Here is an 11658-nt window from a genome sequence, read left to right as displayed (position 1 = left end):
CGCCCGCGCGCCCCCGCCCGCGCGCCCCCGCCCGCGCGCCCCCGCCCGCGCCGCCTGGTCCTCTCGCGAGGAAGTCCGGGCGCCGGAAGTGCCTGCAGCGCGGGGCGACGGGCCGGCGGGGCGGGGCGGAGGTTCGGGCACGCGGCGGGTGGAGGGAGGGAGAGGCCACCCGGGCCGTGTGGACCGCGGAGAGGGGTCTCGCAGGTACCGCCGGGGTCAGAGCTCTTCTGGGACGGCCGGGGGCGTGGTGGCCGCGGGAGGCGCCTGCCGGTCTCCGACTGGGGTGTCATTGCAGGGCCGCCCCCATGTTGCGTTTTCCGACCTGTTTCCCGTCCTTCCGGGTGGTGGGAGAGAAGCAGCTGCCGCAGGAGATCATTTTCCTGGTCTGGTCACCCAAGCGGGATCTCATCGCTTTGGCCAACACGGCGGGCGAGGTGAGTGAGCCCGACCGGACAGCGAGCGCGTTGCACCGTAGCCCAGCCTCAGTTTCCCCTTTTGTGGACTCGCTGGACCGCCTGTGGACCCCGCCCCCTTCCTTTCCAAGCTGCTGTAAACCTTAGGTGAAAGTAGAAGGGAGCGTATACGGGAAGGATCATTTATGTGCCCATGTCTCGTATTTCATGGCGAAAACATTTTTCACACAGCATAGTCGCACAGCCCTGCATTCCCCAAGTCTCTTTTACTCATTTGTTAAGTGGACTTTTTAAAAGCCCATAATGTGTCACTCATCAACTAGACATAGTAGTAGATCCACAGACCCTGCCCTAAATTTGCTTGGGGTTCCTAACAGAAGGAAGATGAGTTATTGTCAAACCAGAGCTGCGAATGGGCATGCAGGTAGCTGCCACAGAGGGTAGGTTAAAAAATCTAGAATCTCTTGGCCCAGTTTCCTACTACGGATTGGATCGCTACCTCCTATTAAAAATATCTTTACGTTTTGCGAAGGAGTGATGATTCCCTGGGTTCCTGACGGCGTGTACATGAGTGTTGTCACTTAGCGTTTCTAGTTCATATCACGCTAGGCTTCATCAAGTGTACCCGCGGCATCTGCCTTTCTCCTGAGAATTCTGGTTACCTGGTAACCATGTTGTGAGGAACCCTTCAGCTCTGCATCTTTCCTCCTTTGGCCTTTGGGCAGGTTTCCTGAGAGTAACCTGGCCAGGTGAGAGTCGTATTGCGTGCAGACTGGCTTGGACTCCAGGTGGTAAGGAATACTTAGCAGCCTGCCAAGCTGCATCCCTATGTTGACTGCTAATAACTTCTCACCAGGCATTGATGTCTCCTTTCTCAAGGCCTTCCTTGATGTCTTCTGGTCCCTCTTCTTTGCCACTGGGCCTTGGAACTCCTCATGCTCTAGAGAAGAGAGTGGCAGCAGCAGGAAGGAAGGGAGAGAATGGGACATCGCTGGGACTAGATGCGTAGATGTAATAGTGGGCACTTGTTTTCATTTCCTCAGTGAAGAAGAAAGAATGCTGTCTGGGAGTGAGGGTGGAGAAGAAAATACTGGAAGTTTGAGGAGAAAGGAGAAGTATGAAAAGCTGACAAGGCAGGCGGGCTAGGGAGACTTAATAAGATTGCTGGTCAGTGTTAAGAGCCACGGGAGGTTGGTGGCTTCGTAGTTTGAGGGAATCTGGTGAGCATGGCTGTGTCTCTGATCTTCCGTTCAGCTGGGTGGGTGTAGGCATCGTTGTTGTTTGCAAATGTGACGTAGCAAGAAAGATGCAAGGGGGTTAAAGTTGCATGTCAGAGGAGCGGTGGTAATGATGATCCTTGGATTCTAACATGATTAAGTATGGAAGTGGGGGCGTGTGTGAGTGAGGGACAATGAGTAGGTGGAATCAGTGGGTTGTAGGACTTGGTGAGGTTGAAGAATTGAAGTTGGGTATTAGTAGGGGATGAGCTAGAGGATAGAGGCAGTGGTGGAAAGGGGGAGGTTTGAAACATCATGGCAGCACTTGTAACTGTAAGGACTAAGTCAAGGGCATGACCCTGGGAGTGACTGAGGTGAGTAGAAGACATGATCATTGGAAGAAAGGTAGTTGAGAACTGAAAAGCCAGGACATTGTAGCTCTTGAAATCAAAGCATGAGTGAGCCAGATAGGAGTCCAGATCTTCCAGGAATGAGGGGAATGGCCTAAGGGTCTTTAGGGAATTGCAGTTAAGAGGGGGAGTGGGTGTTATTGGGTAACTGCATATAATTCAGAGTTAGAGGATTTTAAGAGAAGAAAAGTCATCTGAAGTGGCATCGGGGAATCAAGGAGGAAACCTCCTTCATCTCCTGGCGCAGCAGAATGGGGAACAAGGGATGCAGCATGGCTCTTACCTGAGACTCCTGCTGGAAAGCAGTGTCCTTGGGTGAGAAGCACATTTTGGAGAAGAGAAGGAAGATATGAGCATCTTGATGATACTTGACCATGAATTTCAGAGGGCACAGAAGAAAGGTTTTGGAAGTAAGGAATGGCAGAGATGGGCTCAGAAAAGAGCATTACGTCTAGGTAATGAAGGATTCCTTGGGAGTCCTGGCTCCCTGTAGGGGGCTGATGTACCAGGAGTGAAGAGTGCTGTGAGCTAAGAGCGGGAGAGGTGAAGCTGTGAGTGTGGGGACCTAAGACGGTGTGGGAGGGTCTGCAGGGGTGCATGCCGTCCCTTATTTCAATGGTTGTATAGAGGATGGAGTAGGGACAGTCTTATTTTTGAATCAGAAGGAGGTCTGGGGCACATCTTGACCCTGGGAATTTTCCCGTGTGGAAGTGGAAGTTTAGAATGGCCAAGGGACTTGTCCAAGATCTATGGCCAGTAAGCGACACAGGTGAAATTCCATCCCAGGGTGTCTGACTCCAAGTTTGGTGTTCTTTGACTATTACAGCTACTTTTCTAGTGCTGTTTATGTTCTTTATTTCTTTTTCTGTCATGATCTTGGACAACCTTATTTCTTTCTAAAAGATGAGTCTCTTTGTTGACATAGAAGATAGGAAAATGTGTAGAGTACAGGGTTAAATTAGGTCTTGTTTCACCCATCTCTTTGAATATACCTTCAGTTCATTCAGACCTTGTCGTCTTCTAATTTCGTCTGATAGCTAAATGTTATCCTTGAGATTATTTTTAAAGATTTTATAGCGAGGATCTAGGTTTATTTCAGTTTTGGAAATGGATTTTTTATTTTTTGTGATTGTATCTGTTTTGTCTTAGGTTTTACTTCATCGACTTGCAAGTTTCCATCGAGTTTGGAGTTTTCCACCAAATGAAAATACAGGAAAGGAAGTGACCTGTCTGGCTTGGAGACCAGATGGCAAACGTAATGATAGTATTCTTTGAAAATACATTATTATTGGAGTGCCTGGGTGGCTCAGTCGGTTAAGCATCTGCCTCCGGCTCAGGTCATGATCTCAGGGTCCTGGGATCAAGCCCCACGTTGGGCTCCCTGCTCAACAGGGAGTCTGCTGCTCCCCCTCCCTCTGCAGCTCCCGCTGCTTGTGCTTGCTCTCTCTCTCTCTCTCTCTCAAATAAATAAATAAAATCTTTAAAAAAGAAATGTTAAAAAAAATACAGTATTGTTACTGTTCACAAAAAAGTATTTTATAAAAAAGAATTTATTGTTCTCATTATGTTCTTATTATATACCAAATAACAATTTGGGAACTTTGATTTTTGGAAACTTTAAAGTGTTTTCATAGAGTTGAGATTAACTTTACTATGTTGCTTCTTGGCCGAGATCTCTCTCAAATGAAATTTGACTTCTTGGCAAAGGTAACGCTAAAATCAAATCTGATGGGATATATAAAATACTTAGGCTTTGCTCTTGGTGCTGTCTTGTCCTGCACTGATGGCCCACGCTCCATCTACCGTTCACTAGTCTGTTCAGTACCATTTTGTTCTTTTTCTCCCCAAAATGTACTTTGGCATTAAATGTGTAGCTCATAACTATTCTTTCGGCACAAATGCTTGCCTCACCTGAAGGACTATCAGCTCTGACCCCATTTCTTTCTCTTTCTCCTTGTGCCCTTTAAATTTGTAGCTTTTCGGCTTTGATGACTGAACTCTGTCCTTCCACCTGTTGTTTTTACAAATGTCAGTCATGATTTGAGCTGCTGTACACATAGAGTCAATACAGTAAAATGCTGTCAATTACACAGCTTAAAGTTCATCTGTTATCATTGGTACTTTAAGGAAAACGGAATCATTTTTGCAAAATGATATGTAATCCTTATTGCTTAATTTTTTTCTAGTAAAACACCCTGAAACCCTCATCTGTCTGTACTCAATTTGTTCAGCTCTCATTTTATCTTTTAGTAAAAAAAAAAAAAAAAGGGTATTTGTAAAATTAGAGGACTTTTATAAGTAACATTATGAGATCCTGCACTTTTCATCCCAAACCACCAGAATCTCAAAAATGAATCATGAAAGTCCATGTGTGTTGGAATGTATATAAGTAGATGAATTTTTTATCATTAAAAAAATATGCCTTGTGTTTTTGGGACAGTGAAATAAGGGTTTTTAGGTAATGATTATTTCAAGATTGCTTTAAATTGTTTTGAAGAAGAGGAGATGTGGATTGCCTCACATCCTGCACAATTGTGTGTGTTGGTATACAGTGAAATGCATAGCCCTCTACTTAGAAATTCTTAAAGTTGATGTGTTAGGAAGCTGTTCATGACTTACGTGGAAAAACTATACTAGATAATTCAGCCACAGCGAAAGGAAGAAGACTCATCAGCATTTGACAGTCTCGTTTCCCATTAAGGGTTAGTCACAAAGGGGAATACTGAGCCTTCTGAGAACCAAGCAGATGGCATCACTTCCCACCATTTAGGCACGTTCACGAGACCAGCCTGGCTTGGTGATAGGATATTATTGTCTGTCTGTTGAGAGCTGTTCTGTATCTTCCGCTTGGATGCAGGGCTCCAGCCAGAGGCTTCGATGTGTAAGACGTTAAGTGCAGTACACAAGAAAGTAGTAGGTCGCTCATGAGAGTTCGAGCCTTTGAAGATAAGCTCAGATGACAGTATAACTACATGTAAAGACATCTTTCCATTTTTAAAAATATTATTTAAAGGAAAGATTTTTAGGTTAAATAATTTCTATGATTGTGATGCATTTAAAATAGTAAAACTGGGCAAGAAGTGAAATAGCTGTTTCGTTTTCTGGAATGTTACAGGAATTTGTCCTGATTGTCTCTTCTTGTTTCAGTTTTGGCCTTTGCTCTTGCTGACACCAAGAAAATCGTTCTGTGTGATGTAGAGAAACCTGAAAGCTTGCACTCCTTCTCTGTGGAGGCCCCAGTGTCCTGTATGCACTGGATGGAAGTGACTGCAGAAAGCAGGTAGAGGAGTAGAAGGCGGACTCCCGCAGCCACGGCGGGACAGTCGTGCCCTTCCGGGATTGAAACAGACACTGGGGAGGATCTGAGTGTTGGGCATGGGCACATTGCATTTATCTCTGGGTTTTAAAGTCGTGCACTTCTGGGATCGAAACAGACACTGGGGAGGATCTGAGTGTTGGGCATGGGCACATTGCATTTAACTCTGGGTTTTCGGTTTATCAGGATGAAATTTTGTAATGCTTTGTTAGATTTTTTTTTTCTTCTGAAAAAAATCTGTTTTCTTTATTGAAGCAATAATGCCTGCAGGGCTAAGGTTTTTCTTTGCTTTTTTATTTTTAGTAGTTAAGATCAGTGATTTGTACTTTCTTTCTTTATTATTTATTTATTTTCAACTTAAATTTTAGGTAGTTAACAGTGCAATATTGGTTTCTGGAGTAGAATTCAGTGATTCATCACTTACATCCCGCACCGGGTGCTCATCACAAGCAGCCCCCTCATGTCTGTCACCCATTCAGCCCATCCCCCATCCACCTCCTTCCATCAGCCCTCGCTCTGTTCTCTATCGTTAAGAGTCTTTTATGGCTTGTTTCCCTCTCTTTTTTCTTTTCCCCCCCTTCCTGTGTGTCCATGTTTTCTTCCATGTATGTGTGAGATCCTATGGTAGTGATTTGTACTTTCAAGTAATAGAAATTAAAATCACTGATTAGCAAATTGAGGGTTTTTTTTTCCTTTTTGCCACTTGTTTCTTTTGGAGCTTTGGGGTTTTTTTGGATGTTAGTAAATATCCTGAGTACAGAAAGTACCAAGTTGAGCACTCTGGGTTTTTTGGTTTTTGTTTGGTTTGTTTAAAGATTTTATTTATTTGAGAGAGAGAGATAGGGAGCTATCTCGGGGAGGGGCTGAGGAAGAGGGAGAAGCAGATTCCTCTGCTGAGCAGAGAGCCCAATGTGGGGGCTCAATGCCAGGACCCTGGGATCATGACCTGAGCCAAAGGTAGACACTTAACTGACTGAGCCACCCAGGTGTCCCGGAACACTTTGTTTTGATGCTGAACGAGTTCTTTCTGTGTCTGTGGTCCTGATAGCTTCCTGGTCGCACGAAATAACTTTGCCTTCTACTACATTCAAGTCATTTACCAGGTTTGCAGTCACTAAAGGATGAGTGGGTTTAGCTAATACTGAAAATAAAAGGTGTTTTGTTTTGTTTTTTTTGAGGAAATGTGATAGTTTTCTTACCCATAGTTTTTCCTTTCTAATAAAGTTTTAAGTTAATTTCAAATTAACTAAAGGGGGAGTCTATAAAAAGTTGAATAATAAGGATCTCACCTGGTGTTTGAAATTCACTATAGATAAAACATTTATCTATATTTAATGCATCATCAGATAATCCAGAGTTGCAAAAGGTCATGTGACTTTATCAATACTGAGAGGAGCAGAGTATACCATGTCATTTCTATCCCATTCCAGGTACCTGCTAAGTCTCTCCCTAACATACTTTCTACTAATAGTTTAGAAATACAATGTGGGGATTCCAGGATCTCTCAGGACCCCTAGTTTGTGTTAAAGTGGAGGGGAAAATGCGTGCCAAGTCACCACTTTTTCACCTTTTCACTCATTTATTACCACCCTTATTTGGAGGTAGAATTGAGAAAAGAGAATAAGCAAGACTATTTCAAAATGTGTGGTGTCATCTTAGATACCTGCCGGGCTGTCAAATCCCCAAATGTATATAAGCTATAGAACCCACAGTTAAATGATATAATAACTGCAGTGTTCTCTAAAACCCATTCATCCTTGGTACTCACATATGTTTAGTATTGGTTCTTAGATGAGAGTTAAAAAATCATAAATTAAGTGTCTGCCTTCAGCTCAGGTCATGATCCTGGGGTCCTGGGATTGAGCCCTGTGTCGGGCTCCTTGCTTAGCAAGGAGTCTGCTTCTCTATTTTCCTGTACCCCTTCCCCTACTCATGCTCTTCTCTCAAATAAATAAAATCTTTAAAAAAAAATCCTAAATTCTTAGTATCTCATACTGAGTACGTAGAGAAAATTGTTTATTTATTTTTTTAAAAAACACTTTACTTATTTATTTGACAGACAGCCAGCGAGAGAGGGAACACAAGCAGGGGCAGTGGGAGAGGAAGAAGCAGGCTCCCAGTGGAGCAGGGAGCCTGATGTGGGGCTCGATCCCAGCACTCTGGGATCACGTCCTGGGCCAAAGGCAGACGCTTAACGACTAAGCCACCCAGGCGCCCCAAGAGAAAATTATTTATTAATATTTGTTCCTCTAAGTATGAAGTGGCTGGATTTCCCCCTCCCCCAGAAGCAAAGCCCCTTGTAAATGAAGAATTTCCTATTTTTCTGTTTGTGATTGTTATGATTGTTATAACAGTAACATATGTATAGTTATATGCTTATATATAATATATAATATTAAAACAGTAATAGTGTAATAGTAAAATATGTGTGGCATCTGTTTACTTGGTAATGTGTATAACGTAAAACTGGGCAATTTTTTAAAAGTATTTTTTAATGGAAAGACAAGTAAAATCTTTGGTGTTTTTATAATACCTCTTCTTTTTCTTTTCAGTGTTCTAACATCCTTTTATAATGCTGAGGATGAATCAAATCTCCTCTTACCTAAACTACCTACCCTGCCAAAAAAGTAAGTATCAGAGTTTAATTTCATTGGAATTCATCTTGCAGATTTCTCTTTCCTTTACCTTTAACACTGTGATGATTTTCTCATGTGCTTGAAAAAATATATTTCTTTTGCTTTTTACACTAGTCTCTGTTTTTCTCTAGTTACAGCAACACCTCAAAAATTTTTAGGTAAGATATGCCTTTTTTGTTTTCAAGTAAAATAATCTTTTATTAGTTGAAAGATGTGGTTGAGAGGTAACCCGATTATTTTTACATTTTAGTGAAGAAAATTCTGATGAAATTATTAAGCTTTTGGGAGATGTCAGGTAAATCTCGCAAATATCTTAAATAACAAGTCTAATTTCTTAAAGTTGATGTTTGATATTTGAGACAGAGTTCAGAGTTTCAAGGGCAGTTCCTTTATGTGTCATGTTATTTCCCTGCTGACAAACACCGTGGAACAACACACAGACATTAGTATCTTTTATTGACTTGTTTTTATTGTACGGTCTTTGATTGTGTCAAGTTCAAAAATACTGTAATGTCCCTTTATTTATTTTAATAAGAAGTAAAGGAGGATAGATGTTACTAGAGTTTCTAATATTTAAATAAATATTCCAAGTTTTTTAAGCCTTTTAAATACATTTAGCATCAGAGCCGTGAAACAACTGATGGCACATTGTCTTAGCTGGAAAAAGGATTGTGTTGTTATTGAGAGAATATAAATACAGTGGTTGTTAAAGTACTATACCTTTATTTTACTATAAACTGATGTTTTTTTAGGCTAGAGCAAATTTCTGTTCCTTTGAGAAAAGGAAGAAGCCCCTGTGATTGAATATTGAGTGTTGGTGAATTTGTTTGGGGTTTCAGTTTCCCCGCAGGGGAGCCTTAGTATGCAGATTATCTGAGAGCAAGAACAGTTTATGTCTTGGTTTAAGAACTCAGTCTTCTCTGTTGTCCTCAGCTTGCAGGGGAGCCTTAGTATGCAGATTATCTGAGAGCAAGAACAGTTTATGTCTTGGTTTAAGAACTCAGTCTTCTCTGTTGTCCTCAGCTTGCAGGGGAGCCTTAGTATGCAGATTATCTGAGAGCAAGAACAGTTTATGTCTTGGTTTAAGAACTCAGTCTTCTCTGTTGTCCTCAGCTTGTTACATTCCTTTTAATTAGGCTTAATATTCTTGTCCTCGGAGGAAGCTCTGGATTTATTGAGCTTTATGCGTATGGAATGTTCAAAATTGCTCGAGTCACGGGGGTAAGTTTTCCTTTAAAATTTTCAACATCATTTCTCTTAGAATATACCACCTAGAATATACCAGCTAACTTACAAAACAAAACAGTAGGTTTTTTTTTTCTCAGTTATTCATTTTTAAATGTTAGGATAATTTTCTTACGAAGATGAAATAGTGGTGGTATGGTCTCTAGGAAGATCAGGTACTATTAGTGGAGTTAGTCACGTTTTTCTTAACAAAAGATTGATATGATGCACTTGATTATGATTCAGTATCTTTTTTTTTTTTTTAAAGATTTTATTTATGTATTTGACAGAGAGAGAGACAGCCAGCGAGAGAGGGAACACAAGCAGGGGGAGTGGGAGAGGAAGAAGCAGGCTCATAGCGGAGGAGCCTGATGTGGGGCTCGATCCCAGAACGCCGGGATCACGCCCTGAGCCGAAGGCAGACGCTTAACGACTGCGCCACCCAGGCGCCCCTGATTCAGTGTTTTTCTAGCCTGTAGTCAGAGCGAGAGCTACAGTTCATGACTGGATTGTGACAGACGTCATGAGAAGGGATCTGCTTAGTACCAGATCTGTTGTGGTTGCTGTCTCGGTCTTCGCCACAGCTTTTCCGTCCTGTTCTTGCCATTCCTGAGGGGGAGAGAATATATTGTAGGCTCTCCAGCACTTGATTTGGGACCCCTGATGGAGGGGTGTGTGTCCATGAGGGGTGTGGGCTGGGGGATACACACCTTCTCTCTCCTGCACACACTTGGAAGGGGTCAGACGTGTGTGTTTCTGCTTTAGAGGGTGCTGTGAGTTTCTGTTGCCTGTGTTGTAAGCAGATGCAGACTAGCAATAATACGAAATGGACCAGGGCATTTGACTCTTTCGCAGATTGTTGGTACTTGTCTTGCACTGTGTTTATCCAGTGATTTGAAATCATTATCAGTGGTCACAGAGGTTTCTGCGGGCGGTGCTTCGGAGGTCTCCTATTTCCAGGTAAGTGTGAAAACCTGGTAGCAGCAGACAGTTAATACATTTTTTAAGGTTTTATAAGTTTTTATTATCCTTATCTTTGGATTCTAATGGTTATTAAAACAAAGGGAAAAAAACCCAACTTGGAGCTTCTAAATCTCATATATAAAATCGTAATTACCCTATTGAACACTTTTTTATTCCCAAGGCCCAGTAGAGTTTTCATAAAAACAGTGTTTTGATAGTTTATTAATGACCGGCCATGTTAATTTGTTGCTATACCAGTTTATCTTTGTACCAAGTATGGTTTTGGTTTTTTTTTAAGATTTATTTATTTATTTGAGAGAGAGCGTGTGAGCAGGGGGTGGGAGAGAGGGTGAGGGAGCGAGAATCCCAAGCAGATTCTGTGCTGAGTGCAGAGCCTGTCACGTGACCATCTCACCACCAATGAGATCATGACCCGAGCCGAAACCGAGTGTCAGACACCTAACTGACTGAGCCACCCAAGGCACCCCTTCTATCAAGTGTGTTCTTAGGACTCTGATCCTAATAATAATAACAGTTAGTATTTATCAGTTGTTTAATATGTGCCAAGTACTGAGTGATTCAGTATAATTCATTTGAATCCTCACAGCAACCTAATAGGTAGGTCCTTTTAGATCAGTAGAAACTGCAGAACTTGCTTGGTGTCACTCATGGGAGTGATGCTGGCAGTGTGGCTCAAGGTCAGTGCCCTTAACCAACACATTGCCTCTGGGGTAAGATGATCACTTAATGTTGGGAAAAACCTTTTGTGCTGTATGCTGTTTATATTGTAGATTGTGGAAACCACGTGGGCTCCTACGGAGTATTTAGATTGTAGTCTTGCCTTTAAGAAAGTCTTCCCTAGATGATTTTTTTTTTTTTTTTAAGATTTTGTTTTTAAGTAATCTCTACACCCAGCATAGGGCTCAAACTCACAATCCCAACATCAAGAGTTGCACGCCACCAACCGAGCCAGCCAGGCGCCACATCCCTAGATTTTCATGCCGAATAACCCAGCCACTTAGCTTAAGGATGTACGAATTCTCAAACAGAAGAACAGAAAGATGTGGGATGTACTGTGTCTGATGTTCTCCAGTGTTCACTGTTGTATTCAGAGCATCAGGGAACTCTGACTTCCTGATTCCCCAGAATAGTTAATCACATTTGCTCTTCATCTTAAGGTTGTATGAAAATATGATTTCTAGGATTGCCTTTGGCACTGTAAAAAAATGGTTCACTATTTCTTTGAGGTTTGTAATGGATATTTTTTTAAATAACAGCTTTATTTAGATACACCTCTTAAGGCATTGTAATGGATATTTAGCTTGTGTTTATCAGTAGCCTATACTTCTTTAAAAACTTTTTATGTGTATTTGTAATCATTTTTTAAATCTCATAATAGTGTTACAAAATAGATTATTATATTTATCTAGTATGGAGATGGCATTGCTAACCTAGAGAGGGGTGATCTGTGCACAGGTA

General features: G+C 41.9%; 1 protein-coding gene across 3 annotated transcripts in view; it reads left to right on the top strand.

Annotated features, from left to right (window-relative positions):
- The first annotated feature begins 86 nt into the window (after positions 1-86).
- The window catches only part of ANAPC4 (anaphase promoting complex subunit 4), a 36799-nt gene continuing 25227 nt past the window's right edge, over positions 87-11658 (top strand). Inside the window, exons 1-9 of one of the 3 annotated variants that reach the window (XM_040625278.1) lie at positions 87-204; positions 296-434; positions 3190-3295; positions 5188-5320; positions 7909-7983; positions 8124-8150; positions 8243-8287; positions 9129-9213; positions 10072-10176. In XM_040625278.1, coding sequence (XP_040481212.1) covers positions 306-434; positions 3190-3295; positions 5188-5320; positions 7909-7983; positions 8124-8150; positions 8243-8287; positions 9129-9213; positions 10072-10176 — 705 coding nt within the window. In that variant the 5' untranslated portion in view covers positions 87-204; positions 296-305. Of the gene's footprint in view, positions 435-3189; positions 3296-5187; positions 5321-7908; positions 7984-8123; positions 8151-8242; positions 8288-9128; positions 9214-10071; positions 10177-11658 lie in introns of all 3 variants that reach the window. The other 2 variants (XM_008685859.2, XM_008685856.2) reach the window with 2 other exon arrangements.

The sequence above is a fragment of the Ursus maritimus genome, unplaced genomic scaffold (genome assembly GCF_017311325.1).
Source record: "Ursus maritimus isolate PB19 unplaced genomic scaffold, ASM1731132v1 scaffold_8, whole genome shotgun sequence".
NCBI lineage: Eukaryota > Metazoa > Chordata > Mammalia > Carnivora > Ursidae > Ursus > Ursus maritimus.
Note: the sequence above shows the minus strand (reverse complement) of the source record. Positions and strands in the feature narration are given on the sequence as shown.